Source organism: Tyto alba, unplaced genomic scaffold (genome assembly GCF_018691265.1).
Source record: "Tyto alba isolate M040663 unplaced genomic scaffold, T.alba_DEE_v4.0 Super-Scaffold_29, whole genome shotgun sequence".
NCBI lineage: Eukaryota > Metazoa > Chordata > Aves > Strigiformes > Tytonidae > Tyto > Tyto alba.
Window position 1 is genome coordinate 5,812,660 of NW_024881303.1, and position 19,438 is coordinate 5,832,097.

General features: G+C 43.3%; 1 protein-coding gene across 6 annotated transcripts in view; it reads right to left on the minus strand.

Annotated features, from left to right (window-relative positions):
• Positions 1–19,438, minus strand: part of SLC35F4 (solute carrier family 35 member F4) — a 127,408-nt gene that overhangs the window by 5,778 nt on the left and 102,192 nt on the right. For 3 of the 6 annotated variants that reach the window (XM_042799269.1, XM_033009822.2, XM_033009823.2), the window contains exons 2-3: positions 12,640–12,937; positions 4,911–5,130 (exon numbers count right to left, since the gene is read on the minus strand). In XM_042799269.1, the coding sequence (XP_042655203.1) occupies positions 4,911–5,130; positions 12,640–12,937 (518 nt within the window). Of the gene's footprint in view, positions 1–4,910; positions 5,131–12,639; positions 12,938–17,037; positions 17,227–19,438 lie in introns of those variants that run through there. The other 3 variants (XM_033009821.2, XM_033009820.2, XM_033009824.2) reach the window with 2 other exon arrangements.

Consider the following 19,438-nt stretch of genomic DNA (forward strand, 5'->3'; position numbering starts at 1 on the left):
AGAAGATGTACAAATGCAGGTACCCAAAGCTGGCTGTTATAGAATCTGCAGCATTTAAGGTTCAGACCCTGTTTTCTATTCCCAGACACCCATTAAATCCCACAACTCCCCAGCGGACAGGCAAGGCAGGCTCTCCCCATTCATACAAAGGAAGAAACTAGTATGGTTCATCTCCCACTTTCCTTCCCAGAATAACACATGCCAGCAGCCGGCCGTCCCGGGAGGAGGGCTTGAGTCCCTTCCTCCAGAGGAGGGACATGGACCAAGACTGCCCTCTCTGGAATTAGGGCTCTCCCTGGCGAGCTGCTGAGGACAGGGGAGCACGTTGCATTTTCCAGTGCTTAAAGAGGAATCTGGCCTGCACTCCTTAAGTGAGCTGGGGTGCTGGAAGACATCACCTTCCGCTGCTCACCCTGCTGAGAAGTCAGGGCACGTCTGGCACAGGACGCACATACTATCACCCAAGATGCAACAATGCTTGTTTTGATCCTTGAGCTTACATCTACCCAAGGACCTGTGAGAAAAACACAGTTAAATTCTCTTAGAAGGAGTTTCAGTCCCGTTCAGTGGGAATGGTCCCTCCAGAGCTTCTCCCTCCTGCCTTCGGTTTAGTGAGTTGTTCATTAGTAATATAATCGTGTACTACTGCTGTTCTCCTTACAGCTTTTCCTAAGATACCAAACACCAAAGTCCAGCCCCGAAGCAATGCAGAATTACACCCAGGCCCCCTCAGACATCAGCATGGCTTTTCCTTTCAGTTTCCAGAAGCCCCCACCCACCCAGCTACACTGCCTGGCTGGTTTCACCTCAGCCAGCACTATACATCTTGCCTTGCACATAAAATTCAGATGTAGCATTTCAGCTGTCAGCTGGAATATTTCAGTTGTAATATTTCAAGCAATGTCTCCCACTAGGCAAAACAGAAAAAGCCAATGTAGTTATCTCCTCCTTCCAAGGGAAAGGATGGAGATTTAACTCTTAGTGCACTCATTGCTCAGATCCAGCGAGTCCTTTCCTTGTATTAGTGAAAACGAGTATTTGCCATCTCCAATAGGAGATTCTTCCTATTGGGAAAAACATCTCCCCAGTCCGACTACACCAAATTCAGAGAGCCAGTTTCCTAATTTAATCAAATATTTAGAAAGTCAAGCACTATGTTTTTTCCTAAAACAACTGAAATGATGGACACTTACGAAGCACCATCTCACAAAACATTAGATAAATAAGACCTGACACTGGGAAACAACTAGAACATTATTTAAGTTTAATGTCCAAAGCTCTGCCTGCAAATTATACACCACTGTGTTAGCACAGTTGACCTCTGCCTAGCAATTGTCATGTGTTTGCTTTAGAAACCGGAGAGCCCAATCCTGCAGGCTTCTGTAAGCTGACAAGGAGCAGCAAGGTCACAGTGAAGCAAAGCTGGTTGTTGTAGCTGACAGCTCGTTAAACAAGGCTTTTAATTAATGGAAGAGGGTAGTAACTTTCCTTCAGAGCCTCCTGGGTAAGGAATGAAATTAGCCTGCCTCTATTTTTTTTTTGTTGTTGTTTTTTTTGTTTACTTTTTCCCCCCTGGAAGAGGGCAAGGCCAACCAACATTTTCCTCAGGAGCAATTTTTTCCCATGTGGAACACAGCAGAAAATTAGGTGCTGTAGTAAAGCAAGCTGTCTCCAGGCTAGAGTCAACCTTTCTAGGGGGGTAAAGTGTCCCCAAACCATTCCGTACTTGCCTAATAAGCATTAATTCAACTTCCCAGATGAAACACAACCAAGGGCTCAAACATGCAAATACTTAAGCACATGGCTAAATCTAAGCAACACAAGCCAGCAGAACTCCTCAAACATGTGAAGTCTTTTAAATATTTGTGCTTGCTCAGAGACAAAGCTGTCTGGACTTCCAGAAGCTTCAGTGTCACACGGATAGATTATTAATTTCTGAGACGTTCAGAAGTGTCCAAGCAAAAAAGATAACAGTGCAGGCAGGGACTGTGCTGTGTCTCCTTGTGCAGGGCTGTTGGTAGTTCAAGGTACCCAAGGTCTACCTGCACTACATTTATAGGTAAATAGCTATATAGTCTTTGCTGTATATATCCTCCTCATATGAATATTCTTTCTCCAGCTGGTGTTTTCCTCTCTCAGGTTGGGCACAAGCTTCTTCCCACACTACAGCATCACCACTGAGGGCACGTGGCTCTCACTCACCGCAGAAGCTCAAACGCTGCCAGGGCAAACGCAAACCTTTGCGTGCAGCCCCCCAGCCGCCCTTCTGCAGCTACTTCAACGCTTCCACGGGCCAGATTATGCCGTGCCATAAGGTGGCCATCGAGACAGGTTTGTCTTTAGACAGCCCAACCGAAACCCCAGCCCCGCAGCCTGGCCGGTGGCTGCTTCCCGGGGTGTGCGGGAGCGGTGTGCTGGCCGCGGGACCGGAGGGCTGTCGGGCAGCTGGCCCTGGGGCTCCCACACGCCCGTGGGCATCCGTGGGGTAAGGAACGGGGGAGCAGGGAGCTGGCGATGCTGGAAATCTGCTGCCGAGCCGCTGAGCCTCGGGGGCTGCTGGTTCTCAAGCCCCGGCAGATGAAAGGTGTCGCGGGCACACGGGCGCCGGCTGCATCGACGTGCCGCAGATGTGCCCCACGGCTCTGAAACTCCGAGAGAGCTGCTAGGAGCTGAGCTCCTTTGAAAAACTGGCTGTGCTCCTGGGTGCCGAGTGCTTTGGCAAAAACACTGGCTCAGAGCATATGATTAAGCCCCTAATTTCTTTTTGCCTCCTTACTGTCCAAATAACCTAATTACACTTGCTCTCTGAGAGGTTGGGGGGGGGGGGTGAAGGCAGTACAGGCATTCAAAGCACAAAAGGCTGGGTCCGTGCTGCTTTGTCTTATTTTACTTCTCAAACACTCTCCTGCATGGTTATTAACATCATTAAGTGTTATGCTGGCAGTAAGGCTGCTGGAAAATGCTGCTAATTACCTTTCCAGCACTGTGCATCCAGAATCTGCCAGTTAGCAGCAAAAAACAGTTTCTTTTATGTGCAGGATTTGCTGCTCACTTCTTCTGCCAGGTTTTTCTTGTGCAAACCTCATGGTGTTTACAGCACTAATACCAATGCATATTTATAGCAACTATTTTTTAGTCAGTGAAAAATAACTAATAAACAAAAATAGCTTTAGTATTTTTCATCTAGGTTGCTTTAAGAGAGTAGGAAAAGACAATAGCTGTGTTCACTCTTCTAGAAAGAAGCTGCTTTTAGAGCAAAATTAGCTTAAAGGGATCAAAAATTCCTATTTTTTCAGCTAGACTCAATATCATCTTACACAAGTGAGTAGTAACAGCTGGAAGCTGAGATTATCAAGGACCAGAGGAGGGAACTAAAGCCTCAGAAACTACCCACTCCTGTTGTTTTCTGTAGGGAAGAACTGAGGGTTTCAAACCCTGCTTAGCCATCAGCAGGCTGAGGGTAGGTCACATTCACCTGATGCTTCTATATTTTAAATTGTATATGAAATAGATACACAGGTGTCTGGCTTTAGCACTGGAAGACGAAATGTCCACATCCTTACCTTCAAGGGCACTGTGGCTGAGGCCTGTGAAACACGGATTCATCTCCTCGACTTTGCGTGGCCTGGGCAGACCCTCCACCGAGCCAGCCCACCCAAACCCCCCTTGTGTGATGACCCGCGTGTCTCCTGGTGCTCGGCCCCGTGCCATTCCTAACTGCCCACCCAGCCCTGGCTCACCAGGAAACTAGGGGGAACTGTTTTACTTTAAACAATTTCCTCTTCCGTTCCCAACCCCCAAGCACTGTGCTCTGTTCAGTGTGCTGCCGGCGGCTCCAAGAGCCTGATCAGGTGTGTGTGAAACAGGATGCCTTTTCCTTTCGTTTCTGAACCCTTCCACCACACTGTGAATCGAAAAAAGCTGCTGTGCTCAGTTTTTAAGAAGCACCCACTCTGATGAGTGTCCTGAGCCATCATGCTTTCCATGGAACTGAAATCCAATCGCTGGTGGCCCCTCCTGGTCACCGGCACCACGCCTGGCCCCAACCAGTCCCTAATGAAGTTCAAGGCTCCTGACACTTCAATCAGGATCGTACCCAACACAACCATTAGGCTTCAAGCCATTTCAATGGGGGAACCTTGCATCAGCAGAAATGGCAGAAAGCCTAGCTATTCCTTAGCCAAGCTATAAAGTCAACAGTTTAAATTGCTGCATATTAGGAGATTTGTGTATGTAAAATTAAAGGAAACATGCTTGCTTCCCCCCAGATCCAGGGGCTCATCGTTTCGCTCGTTCTTTTTTTTTTCTTTTTGCAAGGTCCACACTACTGCCAGTGAGTCCTGTAACACTAGTGCAAAATACACCTTCATGCAAAACAGCTGCTGTTCCTTTTAAATCAAATTTGGCACATGCACATGTATACGTATGTGTAAAAAGTAATAGGGTGGCATAAGAAAAATACTTTACACATTGAAAACAGCCATCCACCCAAATAAGGAATAAAATTGCTTTGGTTAGAACATAAGCATTCACCATTGAGTTAAAAATAAAGTTAATTGATTGTACTGCAGCACTGCAACCCAAGACAGAACAGGTTTATATGAAACTGGAAGTCCTCCTATACTAATTCATCAAATCACACTTAGCTGTAATGGCTTCTTACAATTCCAACATCAAATTACCTCTGGAGTCTGAGATACTCTAACTGATCTTCAGGCTTAGGTTTGCATCATAAAATTAGATGAGAAATGGTTGCATGGTATATTTATATATATATATATATATATATATATATATATATATATATACACACACACCATAATGCAGCAGTACTATTGGAGCACAATAGCTTATGGATTCAAGGGCAATTATGAAAGCAAGAGAGAGTTGAAAATCAGGCATGTTATTACCCTTGCTCCCATGAACCTGTCTTTCAGCACAATCCAAGAAAGCAAGAAGACAAAAGCTTTGTTACAACAGAATAGGGCAGAGACGTCTGTGGCTGTCAACTTCTTTAAAGCCAGTAAATACAGGTAGTTAGTCAAAGTCCAGAGAATAGAAAAGGGAGCAGTCCTTTTAAGAAAGAGTTTCAGCGTCAGACCATCTTCACCAAAAATCCGACTGCATTCCCTATGAAAAGAAAAGAGTTTAAAACTCAGCTAGGATTTTTCCTTAGCATTCACTCCAGCACAACAAACATTCATTAGACTTTTATTGCATTCAATTAAGTTCTTTTCCTAACTACGCTGCACACTCCTAAGAATCTATTGTTTAATTCACATAGAGAAAATAACCTGCAATCTTCTTAAAACAGCAATTTCACAAACAGAAAAGAAGTAACTTACCTGGAATAATCACACTCTACGCAACAATAATCCCAGGGACTCACACAGAGAAATTAAGGTTATCTATAATGCACCGACAGTTCTCAGACTCTGCCGTTGAGGCCATGAACACAGGGATTATAACCGCAATTTTTTCTCTGTAGCTTGACAAGTTTTTCTTGCTTTGCTCCAAAACCTGTTTTTATTCTTATTCAACTATATTCTCACGTATGGCCAAGAAAACTTTAAGAATTGCCTAAAGATACTCAGAAATACTGCCAGACACATCACCATGGTGGGAAAGAGAGCCACCAGCCAGTGGGACTAAGCCAGTCAAACAGAAGTGTAAGAAAAGGAGCGAAAGAGGAGGGAAGGGTATTTAACAGCTTTATTTCATTATACAGTGAAAAGTTATGTTCACTTAGAGACATTTCCTTGTGGACTAAATTGCAAACAAAAGCTCCAGCTTCCTCAACATTGTGTCACACACAACTTAAGTGAGCTGTTTGCTTCTCGGGATTTCACGAGAGGGGAGGGTCAGCTCAGAAGACACTGCTTTTGGGGACAGCACTCCTGGGCAAAGTGGTACCTGCGGGGGCTAAGGGGAGACCGAGTGCTCAGGCATGCAGCTTGATCAGAGGCACATCACCGCATCCCTCCTGAAACATCTCTACCTGCTCCAAATCAGGAAGGATGGTTTTTAGCAGCTCCACAGTCTGCGTTTTCGGTTAAAGGTATTCCTCAAGATATTCCCAGTACGCTTCGTTTCTTGACATGGCAGGCTCTCTGACGCATCCCCTTGAAACATGACAGGTCCCACAAGAGAATGCTTCATACAGGCAAAACACCAGTGGACTGAATCCTTGGTTATCCACATCTTTACGAGGCAACGTTAAGGGACTAATCTAAATGCCGCGAGGCCTTGGGGCCCCTAAGTATTCACAGCCAAATATGGCTGTGTTTGGAAGATTGCTAAAGCACTAATTATGCAGAACTAATTAGTAACTTTAAGGATTGCACTGCAATATGAAGTCAAAACCACTTATTATTGGGGGGTGGCAGTGTAATATTTATCGTGATTTGGCTTTGCTTTTAAAGACAGAATCGTTTTTAGGTATTTCTAAACCACTTTTAGTAATTCTGAGAAATTCTACTGTTAAAAAAATTGCTGTTTTTTACTATTAGGAATGGAAACTATTGCTCTTGTTTGAGGAAAGTAGAATAGTAACATCTATGTAATACATGAGATCAGCTATGTTTTAACCTCAATAATTATATGATTCCACTTAATAACCATTCATTCCCTGCTGTCACTAAAATGACCTGGGGTACAAAGCAGTCATTTCTAGTAATAATAAATCCCTTTCTCAAACTCTGTGCCAGGGTATCCAACAAGTTCACACTCAGGCAGGAAGATGTGCTAATTACCTCCTCCACTCTAGTCGACCTGGACATTCTCAGAAGTCAGCCTCTTCTCCAAAGATCAGAACAGAAACATTATGCATCGAAAGATAATAGCTGGCTGTGTGTATCACTTATGTGAGATGCAAAGCAAATACTCAGTGAAGCAAATAAATTAATGCTTAAGTTTGACTGTAGGGTTTTGTATCACTGATTTCAACGGGAGTTAAAGGTGATGAGTTTCCTTATGTGAGAACACAGTCACTGGTAGCACAGACTTGAACGTCTGTTGACATGCAGATACAGTAGTTTATGTTTAAAAGATGTTTTTCTCCCCTTGAGGCTCAGGTGGATGCAGAGGGTGATTCTGAGCTCAGACTACATCTTGCTTGAAGACAGGTTGCCCCTGACCCAGATGCACCGTGGCTGTGCCACCATTACACGACACCAGAGCCAGGATGCCCCGTCTCCTGGCAAGAACAGATCTGCACCGTGAACTGCAGACCTGTACGGAGCCTGCGCTCTCCAGCCCAGTGGGAATTCTGCCATCAGTTCTGATGCACGACTGGATCGTTACACGGTTGTAAATCCAACCTGTCTCAGAAGCCGTCAGGTTCTGTCTTAGAGGAAACATGCTTGTGCTGTGGTAAAACAAGAGAGAAAGGTGCCCGGGCTGCTTACAGTAATGCAGGGCACAGCGGAGTACCCCAGCGCTATACTGACAGAGTACAAAAGCAACAGCAAAACCATCCAAACACATCACTCTGGTAGGAGTCTGCAAGGCAGCAGGAAAAGCTCTTCTACAAATGTGCCACAGGAAATTATACCCCTCTCATCCATCCTGGCCCCCCCACTGCCAGGGAGATGCTGGGAATAAGCCCAGTGCTTCTGCTCCTCCCTCCACAGGGAGGACGAGTAGCTTCCAAAGCCAAAAATGGTGGAGGGGGATACCAGAATGGGTCAGGTTTTGATGTTCTGCAGATCTCTGGGATATCTGCACACAGACAAACTCAGACCAGAGTCAGGAGGATGGAGTCTGAAGTGCCCTGACTCTGAATCCTCATTATTATTTTATTCTTGGTTGGACTCTGTGGGCTGGTCAACTATTTGGGAGAGACAGTTGTGGCAACCTCACAAATGTCACTTATCTCTGAGTTCTCAGAAGCAGTGGGAGGGATAAGCAGAGCTTCACAGCTAGGAAAAGGAATCTAGAAATGCTTCACACGCCCCAGGCAATGGGCTGTTTAAGCAGATGGATAAGCCTCCATCACACACAGCAGCATACAATGACCAGACAAAACCGAGGCCAGTGGTTCCTCACCTCTCAATTAAAAATAAACAAAAGACTTGTGATGGGGCTGTGCTGAGCGAGGCAGAGACTTGATCAGTTCACCTCTGTGCCTAGGAGAACTCCATGAATAATGCTCAGTGAATGAGGAGAAAGAAAGAATAGTTAATTTTCCCAGTCATGGCTACAGTAGATTGCCTCAGGCTTTGTGAGGGCTGGGTGCTCAGTGGTTAACTCAGCCTCTTTGGCATGCAACTAAAATTAAACTTGCAGGAGTCATCAGACATGGCAGTGATTAAAACCCTGGGCACAGGAGAGAAGGCTCCATGGATCCCACCCCATGCCGACAAAATCTGTAGGCTGTTGACTTAAAGGCAGAGACATATCTAAGGGCAGCTGACCCTGAAACTATGACACAAACTATTTCCAAATGCACAAGAAGTCTATTTAAAACCTGCCCTCTAACATAAATAGCTCTTTTTATTTGCAGGTAGCCCTCAGCCCTCAGCTCTGGGCAGTGTGCCATGCTCTCAGGAATTACAGCACCTCAGGCAGTCATGTAGCTTTGCCTCTGGCACCCACTAAATAGTTTGCATCGCCTCTTAGTTATTCTGATGCCAGCCCCTGCAAAAGAATGGGTTTATTCACCCCTGACGCACAGCAGCCTCTGGAGTGTAACGCAGCAGCTGGTTTTAAAACAGCTTACAGAATAAACAGAGCTAACAGATGCTACCTGGGGTAACGTGAATATGGCGAGTGTAATTACATCACCCGGAATAAAACTTGGCAAGGCCACCAGTGACATTATGGTAGCAAGAAGCACCACGGGACCTTTTGTGAGCACGAGTTGTTACTATGTCATTTGGTCCTTCTATGTAAATGATGGCATGGGCTGCAATAAAATATCTTCCAGCTCCATTTCAGGAGACAGACACCGAACAGAGTACTGGTGGTTAAGCAACTGGTGAACTGTCTTCCAGGACTGACCACGTTTGAACATTAAGAAAGAGCCTGGTCAGCTGTATTTGCTCAAGAGCTGGAGCAAAAGGAAAGGGGACTGTGAGTGAACCTCTCACATACACAGTCTCTGGCTCAGGAGGCAGCACCACGACAGGAATGGTCCAAGGGAAGCCCTGGATTTGTACTGCTGGTCTTCCCCTCTACTGTTGAGCCATTCGGGGTTGGAGCAGCTTCAGGCAACAGAGATCCTCAACTCTCCTCTGAAAAGCCCTTTGGCAGTGGAGATCTAGCTTTGCAGTGCTATTCCACAAATGGCTGAGGAAGTTGGACTGAGCTACTGCTGAAACATAGATGGAGAGATTTGTAGGTGACAAACTTGCAGATGACAGATGACAGCAAATACCAGCTACATATGGCTCTGTTTTTACTTCAAGTGATGCTCACATCTTGTTATCCTCTTTGCTAGAAAACCAACTCTTCCCAACATGCTCATACTTATTAAACCTGCACCTCCCAACACTCTTTGTAAGCCAGTGCCTCAAGGCTGCATAGTGCCTGGAGGACTAACCTCAGCTATTACATCGTGGATATATTCTGGCAGAAAGCTGCTGAATGTCACAGTGTTTGCCCCTGAGAAGCCAAGACGGTGGATGGAGAGGCAAAATTTATTGACCTTGAAAATATCATCCACCTATTCCAAATCATAACTCTATTAGAATCCTGCATCAAGTCTGTGGAGTGTTTTCTGCTGTGGTAAATACTGGCAGGGTTAGATTTCCTATTGCCGAGCTTGCTGAGCTTCAGATCATTTTATCACTTTATGTGGGACATACCTTCATCTACAATACTGAGGGGACACCAAGAGCTGTGCCTTCTGCCTCAGGACAACCAAGATTACTGAAATGCAGCAGTGAGGTAATAACCATGAGTTAGTTTCTAAGACCACAAAATTCAATCTCTAAGATAAAGTGTGAAAGGTAAGAAATACACAATTTACAATCTTAGAAATTCTAAACCTTTCAGAAAGCAAATCTGAAGTTGAAGACTGAGATTTCTATCCTTCCAAGGGGGATTTATTAAAGTAACTGTGGCTCTATAAAGCTTTGCCAGCCTGGGGCAGCACTCCGCAAGTCACTCCCATGATCACTGATCTCTGCCAAGGTATCACAGACATTGTTTATTCTGATCCACCGGGAATATCTGCTGGACCAAATGTCATATGTCTTTAAAGCTCCTAGCGAGTAACTACATTCTCCAGAAACACAAAGACAAATCACCTCTGGACTCTGAGTCAGGCCTGGAATTGCTACAGGACGGGCTTCATTGACAAGAATTAGCTACTCCACAGAAATAAAACCAGCAAATGAAGCAACAAGAATTCTTACAAAATCTCGTAAAAAGCCTTGTAACAAGACCAATATCAAGAACACAGACCTAGCAATTATACAAACAATTGATCTAGCTTTGAAAATAACCCTGTTCTGAGTAGGAGGCTGGGTTAAATGACCTCCAGAGATCCCTTACAAACTAAATTTGTTTATAACTCTCTGAATTTAAAATCTACAAATGAGGCTTTTCAATTCTTTAAGTCATCAGAAAATCAAGTGCTCATCCTGAAGAGATGTCCATTCCCATAACCAAACTGAAAGAATTTGGCTTATCAAGTTACAGCACGGTGCAGACCAAGTAGTGTGCCCCCATCATAAAGTCAGTATTTGCCAGCAGTTACCTCCTCCCTGGGATGTGAGTTCACAAAATATCTGGAGTAGGAAATACTCTGGGAAGATGCCTTTCCATTGGCCCATCAGCTCCAACAACGGTCTTCTGTTTCCACACATTCACAAAACTACTTCACATCTCTGTGTGTGCCGAAATTCTTCTGGGCATGTAAGTGTGTGTCCTCAACTTTAAAAGCTGAACTCCTATCAGCTTGGGAAATGTATCAATTATTTAAGCATACTTACATTATGCATTGCCACAAATGTTTTGCCCAAAATTTTATTCTGATATATAATCAACCAACTAATTGTAGAGGATCTATCTGCAGGGATATCTATTCTCACCTTCTTCCTTATCTGCTGTGCATTTGTTATTACTTTACCCCATACCCAGAAGCCAAGCTGACACTGTTAAAGTTCTCACAATAACGCCAGCAAGAATCTGAATGAAGGCATCATTAACGTACAAAGCACTAGGGCTTTCAGATAAGCAGTTAATTAAGTGCAACTGTTCAATTTCAGTCACGCTGATTTGACAGAAATTATAATTTAGGGCCAAATTGCATCCCAGATCCTGGCAAAAGCAGCCGAGGGAAGAATTTGGCCCTGCTACATTCCAGCCTGACAGTCACAAATTGAATTCCCTGTGTGCTCAGCGACAGCTGTGCTGAACCCTCTGTCAGCAGGAATGAGGTGGGGGCCACGTGCTGGTTAACACCTTGCAAAACGGTCAATTCTGCTGAAGTCAATAACATTGTTTGTAAAGCAAGTCTGCACTGGCATAACAGAATTGGGTCCCAGCTCAAAATTATCCTGTGAATTTCTTCCCAAAAAGGGCAAGGTGTGTTACCTCTTGGCAAGCTGAATTTAGTTCCATCCTTTAAAGCAGCTTTCACATCACTGTCAGATTGGTAGAATAATGGAATTGGAGGAGGAACTGTGAAATGCATTGTCCCAGAATGTGGTGGTACTTCCAAGCCCCAAGGACAGGTTAGATATGCCTTTCTTATGAACTGGCTAGGGTGAAGCTAAGCCAGCTTGGTCCTGCAATGCTGGGGGTTGGACTGGATGATCTCTTTGGGTTCCTATTTAACTTTGTATTTCTATGATTTCACAGTGGGAAATTTATAAATCCCTATTCAGACTAATGTTATAGTTTGTACGATGGACTCCTTTGCACTTGATGTTGAGAGTTCAGTTACAACATGCAGCCACATGGGTGGAGTCAGAGGGATGTCTTCCCCTGGCTCTCGCAACACAGGGGAAGAGGTATTTCCACATAAAGCCTGATGGAAGATGGGACAAAGCCTTCACATAATTTCCTCAGGATGACAGCCACTCAGCTATGTCAATTTACCCCTCGGAGCTACAGGAGGAAGAAAACCAAGTGTGCGCAACCTGCTTTAATTCCTACCCCACACAAAAGAGAGCAAAGAAGGCTACTAGGATGCTCTTCCTTCATCCTATGATCCAGCAGGAAGAGGAAGGGGCAGTTTTCACCCTGCTATACCTGCTGAGCAGGGAGAGCAAGCCACGGTCTTCCACATGGAAACCTCTTCAGCTTTGAGCACCTTTCTTCTCGACTATAAGTTGTTCTGGTTGCACTTCACACTACTGTTCTATCATAAATGGACCACAACAGATTAATTAATGGTCTGATCCAGACAAAACCGCAAAATATAGAGACAAAAGATAATATAATAGCACGATTATAAGCAAATTACTGACTTTTTCAACTCAGTAAAAAACCCCTCTAACAATCAATTATCAATTTACTCAAGCACATATCACTCATCTGTTAGCCTTATGTAAGAGATTTATGAATGAGATTTTCTACAGCATGACCTTTATTCTGCCTTCTGACACCATGGGTCAAACTGAGAAGAGCAGTAATGTCAGTCCACACAAATCAGGTTGTTTAAAGGGATATTGGCACGAGAAGGCCTACCTGAATTTTTTGATTGGAGACTGCTTTTCCTGCGCAGTTGCAAGGTGCCCAGAATAATAAATGGGAAAAACCATAATGTTCCAGTTTGTTGAGAACCAAGTCATGAAAAAAGGACAGTCAAAGGTCTCATACGTGATTTTGACAAACTGCGTGGTCCCAACCCAGGAAGAAGAGACGGATAAAATGATCAGAAATCTCCAGATAAGCTTGAGAAATGTGGATGTGCAAGACTGGCATCGTGTCTGTCCTTCAGCTTCTTGGCTGTTGCTCTCTGTATGCGTTTGTGTTCCTTCTTCTCCTAAAAAAAAAAATAGAAAAAGAGAAGAGTTGCACTCATAATGAATGCATTCAAAACAACTTCTGGCAAAATCTCCCCTTCTGATCCAGACACAAACCACCCTTTGCCTTCTCCCTGTAACTCCTCTGTGTCTCACAAACACTGAAATCCTGCACAGAAATTCTTCAGTAATACTGTCTCTGTCATTTCAAGGGCATAGGGACAAAAACCAAACACAATACCAAGGCCTGAGGTAACAGCATTATGCTTAAGCTGTTGCCACTGTTTGCTTTATCTGCCCTGCTTTCCTTCTGTCAGCCAAAACTCTAGAATAGAGCTACATTCCTTGGAACCGATGACATTATAAAGTCAACTAATGTACATGTGTACAACATAAAAGCTACCTGAGCCTGTGTAACTGAAGCCAGGAACAAGTTCTTATTATTCAACAATTTAACTCCAGAATCACTTTTTTATTTGTAATCTGGGAAGGACAAAAGAAACAGTTTGGTGGTTTTATGTACCCAAGCAGAGAAAGGCTTTTCTCGTTCAAGTTAGTGTGTTTACATTTTTGAATTTAAAAAAGGCAACTGGACAAAACTGAAGCTTGGCATGCCTAGAAATAAACCTCTACATACAAACAAGGAGGAATCAGAAAGTTGTCATTTCCCAGTTTAGGACAGTACTTTTCAGATCTGACCTGTAGAACACTGCAGATTTCCTAACAGAAGTGTAGAGAACTTAATCTTACACAATGGTGACTTGCTCTCCAGACACATCTTCCAGAGATGCAACCCATGAACCCTATTTTGATTTCACAGATCCCAGCTGGAAACAATGGATTGAGCTGTGTTGGATACTGAGGAGCACTGACACTGGTGCCCCATGAGCTCATGTGGCAGCACTGAGCTCCAACCATTTACCCCATTAGACCTTATCACATCAGTCTGACAAAAGAAACAGGAGTTCCTTCTAAAAATCATGGCCTGCAGCTATTCTTAACTATTTCTAGCAATTACCAGTCATATCAACACATTATTTGATATACATAAGAAACAATATAATTGTTGATGTTAAGAGGAGCTATAGATCCACTGCAGTGAGAGCATACGCTGTCCTACATTCAACTTAAATGTGAAAAAGGTACCCTTTGAGACTCAGGTTTACTTTCCTTTTATATGACTGCTTCTGCTACAGCCATAAAGAAATATCAAACTGAGATTCCAAGTTATTACATTAGACCAACATTACATCTAAAAAACCAATTCATCATAGCAGGGAGCACATTTGCAATCAAGAATTTTCCTAACCAGAACACAATGCTTTTTGTAATTGTAATTGTATGGTGTATTTTTTTCCCCAAAATAATCAGTGTTCAGTGGCTCCATTGTTTAGTGGTGAATCAAGAATTTAAATAAAATTATAGGTTTATTAAAAACATGCAGAGGATAATCAGACACAGGTCTGAAAAGGCAAGCATCATTTAGCATTCTCTTTGGTTGCTGTGAGAAAATAGATATTTTTATGGTACTAATAATAACCGACATCTTCTATTAAAAGGTAAATTACAGTTTATTTGCAAGTTAGAATGGCTTAAAAAAAAAATATTATGTAACATCCACTTGCAGGTTTTCCTGTTAAGTGAAACTACCATGCAATTAGTCCTTCTTCAGCCAGCAGTTAAAATAATCATGCAATGATAAAGCACCTGTATCTATGCTTTCTATTTTTCAATTACCAAATAACTATGTAATTGCTGTTCCTATGCATGACACTACCATTAGCATTTGACTTGAATTTTACAGTCCCAGGTTTGAATGTTAGGGAAAGGCACAGAAATATACTTATTGCAAGTCCTACCTTGGATTTAAAGACCTATGTAAGTTTTAGCCTGATTAAATGTACAGTGGGGAGCCTTCATAAGTGCTTAATGGGTAGGATTCATCCCACATAGTGTAGTTAGCAAATAATTGTGTATTCAGACTAAACATGTTGTCTAAGGCCCCTTTATATTTAATGATAATGGACAGGCATGGTGAGAAGGTACTTGATTTCATCCTCATATTTATCTAAGCCCACTGGAAGCGCTTATCTCTCCCTAGCCTAGATATTTACATTTAATTTAAGTGAAATTGAGATGGATCCCCAGCCAAAGTGACATAGTAGCTTGACACTTGTTTTCAAAATCCATGGGATGTGCACACCTAAATCTTGGCCAAAGAATCAAAAGGACAAGATAAGAATAGTTACAGGGCTTGAACTTAAAGACACATGCCGAGCAGGCACACAACTCATACTAAATAGGTTTAAGGATTTCCAAGTCATGAAGCTGGGGCTTGGAGTAAGCTAGAAAGCAGCACTTGTGTTCAGATACTGAGTGATATGCTAATGATGAAAAAAAAAAAAAAAAAAGATTAGCCAAAGTGGTTGGTAGACATCATTTTAGTTAGTCAAGGTAGTAGAAATCCTTGGTGTCTGCATTTAGTTTGGTCTGAAACAAACCAACGGACTTACCCTGTCAAGAGCACAGAAACAATACGAGAACTCAGCAAGGACAAAATGATAGGGAAAGAATGTAGATGACACTGCAGGTGACTCATGGAGATGACACTGGTCAATGGCAAACTGTGTTGAAAAGCAGTGAGCAGAGATACCTCTGTACAGTCCTTTTGTCTATAATATACTTCTTGCTTGTGATGTCTCTGTGATAAGATGGTAACAGAAAAGCCTTTTGCTTTCATTTTTCAGAAGAGTGAGATGAGGAAAACCAAAACCTACAGCTTTTCTTCTGAACTCCTTTGACTATTTGGCAACTAATTCCTGGAAAATTATATTCTTTACATTCGTTTACCTGCCTGTCAGGTCAGTCCTACCTGGACCTCAGTGATGAGGAAGGGAAGATCAGGATAAAAAGGGAAATTAATAAATGCAAAATACATGTTTAGAAGAGTGTGATATCAAGGCACTACTCTTTTCTCAAGTGGCCTAAAGTCCTTTCTTAGCGAAGATGGATTCTCATTTTGGATGTACCCGAGTGCCAGCATGCACAGAGTTATTTCAGCCTGATATCTGCAAATATGAGAATAAACCGGTTTTCTGGTATCCTAGATATGATCTTTACTGCAAGATGCTGTATCATCCACTCCTTGCAGCAATAATCACCTCCAATATTTTTCTGAGGGTTTCCATCAAGAGAGTACTCCTGAAGTTCGAGATCCCTCCATTTTCCAACACAAGAAGAAAATGGCTGACTCTTGCTGCCATCGGTGGTGAAGTGACAAGAGGAAGGTTCATCTCCCACAATTCCACCGTGCAAGGGAGATCCAACCTGATTTTCCTCCCGTTTTTGCTCACAGTATCTATACAGACAGTCTTCCAAAGAACTTGGGACTGTTAAATTATTTCAGTCATTTAAAGTCTCTCTCTTCCTCAACAGTACAGTTCAGCAGACTCAAAGGCCTGTGGCTGCATATTGTATTTGCTTCCGTCCTATCCCTGCTGGTGATGGATGGACATCACGGTGAAGAAGTCAGTGTTTACGCTACCTACAAGTTCATTTGAGCTAAACTTCTGCAGTAAAGTGGGTGATGCCTTCCTGATGGAAGCCCTGACGTGTAGCTGATCGATGATCTGAACTGTGATGGTCTTCCCTAGATATCCTTCCACCTGTTTCTCCTTCTCTTCTTCTTCATCAGACCGTCCATGGTATGAGCTGAGATTGTCATTGTCTTTGAGAAGGAACATGGCTGACTCTTAAGGGTCCTGGTCTCTAGCCAGGCTGAAGCTGAGGAAACATAACCCCTTTGTAAAAACTAACTTGTGTGCAAACATTAATCATCCTTTCACGATCTTTTGTGCCTACTGGCCTTATGATTTCTCAGGTATCTAACACATTACATGTACCGACTGAGGCCTAGGCCTTTTCCTCCCATCCTTGCTTCCTTCCCGCCTAACCCCTGTTTGCCCACAGATACAGGAAGGACTTTCATGTGGCTCTGCTGTTTGCAGCACCGTAAACCAACGCCAACGTGCTCGGACTCTGCACCATCTTTCAAAAGACAGACGAAAGAGGCCTTTCGGCAGGCATGCCGTGACGCCAGCAGTGCGGCTGTTATGCCTACCTGATCTGCTCTGCCTCTCGACTCTGCTGTGCCGACAGATTCCCGAGGGACTTCGATTCTGCAGCTCAAGAATGGGAGCAGCAGAATCTTCAGCAACAGTTAGAGGGGAGAGCTGCCTAGTCATGCCTCTGTGTCTGCTGGGGCAGTTGCCTCCTGGCTTGCATTGGATGACAGATGATCGTGAGGCACCTGAGAAGAAAGAGTTTGCATCAGTTTGGCTGTAAACTCCCTGGAGGAAAGCGGGGCTTTCAAACACTCTGTCAGTGAAATGCATACAAACGATTCATCAGGAGAAAGGAAGCACACTGCAAAAATCAAGGTTTCAGCTCTGGTCAGAATAAAGTAAATATGTAAATAAATACTTAACTGTCTCCCCCCTTACAGAAAAAAAGGTGGTGCATGAAAACCAGTCTTTCCCCTGAAGAAATGAGAGCCCTGTGCTTCAGTATATCCTTAGCCCCATGGCTCCATCCATAGGGTCTGAACAGGCAAAGGAATTTGTACTCACGTGGGCCCCTTCCTGAGCACCGACACTGAATCGGGCAAAAGGAGAGGTCACCATTCTCCCTTAGGGTGGAAAGCAGGGCTGAGCAACCACTGCCTCCCGCGGGCAGTGCTGAGAGCCTCTCCGGGGGAGAGCTTCCTCTTCCCGTCCTCCAGACTGATCCTTGAGACTCTTGTACGGAATGAAGCCACAGTCACTGACAGGTCTTTTGGATGAAGACTTCCACTAAACCACTGAAGATACCTTTACATGCACCAAATCAGAATCTCCACATCTTCAGAGAAGTTGCTTTTTCTTCTTCTGCTAAGTGCAGACAATGCCAAAATGCTGCATTTCACACGGAGACTGTGTAGAGGCACAAGGTATCAGAGAAGACCCAGGTCCCAGAAATACCAGTGGTACCAGATGAAAAATTTTCCAGTGAGTAGAACACCACACTTTACAAGTAAGAGCTTGAAGGACTGGATTAAGAACCAGCAAACAACAGAAAAGGGTGCAGTGATGGAATCTGGCAGTGTGCCTGGATATCTTGCATGTACTCCCAGATTTATTGAAGGTGTCTGCGTAAGAGGTCAACACATGCACAGAAAAAGAGTCGTCTTCTCAGTCAGAAAGCCAAGATGACAGGTCATTTTGGTAGGTATAAATTTGTGTTCATGGTCAGTTGAGATCACCCACCACCTATTTTGCAGCTGCTACTTCAACTAGTGACCATCTTACCAAAACTTACAGAATACACATATACACAGAGCAGCCACTGACCTTGCCATGACTTGGAAGGATTTAATATGATAATCACACCTATTTCACATTGAAAAGAATACAAAAACAGACTCAAACCCCATGTGTAAGGTGCCAAATGTGCAACAAATATGGCAGACATCTCAGAGGACAACATTCTTTGTTGCAGCAGGAGCCATTCCAATACACTTTCTGCAAATAACTCCAGGCCAAACAACATAAAAGTACATTTCAAAGCAAGGACTATATTCAAGATTCGAGAAATCACATGAATCAAGTCAACACTCTTGCCAGAGGAAGCTAGGGTATATATAACTTTCAATGAACTTAAAGCTATGTTTGATTCACCAGGTCTAATTAAAGAGATTGCAAATGAAGAGATGTATAGAATATACTATACAGAGAAGTCCTCTCAACCTATTTAGAGCTTCCAAGGTTAGTTTTTACCCACCAAGTAAACAAGTGACTGAATCAGCAGCTAACCCCCTAGAGATGATCTTTCTCAGAGATGCTCTTCTCTTTCTCCTCACTCCAGTATGAGGAAACTCTGAGCCAAGGGGGACACAAAAGGGGGACACCTTGCTACATAGTCCCACCTTGCCACGTAGTCCTACAAATTTAACCAATGCAGTATACAACCCACAGACTGTGACAGCAGACCCACAAAAGTCAACTTTGAAAAATTAAGACCTATATGATGTCTAAGTACTGTATTGTCTCTCCTCATTTTTTGGTAAGCTCTACAGAGCTTTTTAGAGCCTACTGGATATTTTCAGACCTTTAAAAAGGCATTCACCTTCATATATTTAGTTTTTAATGGAGAAAATAATGACCTAACAGCCACACAACTCCTCCCATGACTTTGTTCCACTCATTTCGTAACTCCAAGTATTACTTCTCCCACTTGTCAAACAAGGATGATATTACCTACTTTGTAAGACTTTGTAAACATCTTGCAAATCACTCTGAGGTTGAAAAGTACATTAGAAATGGCACCCCTTGGCCATCCACCCCACGAAAAGCAGCATAACACCTTTATTTGACAGCTGAAAGTTAGTTCCAGTCTCCACGAGGTTAAGACAATCAGTATTTTGGGGGCTAAATATTCCAAAAAATTTAAGATTTTTCAGGTCCTCAATGTAAAGAAGTTTTATT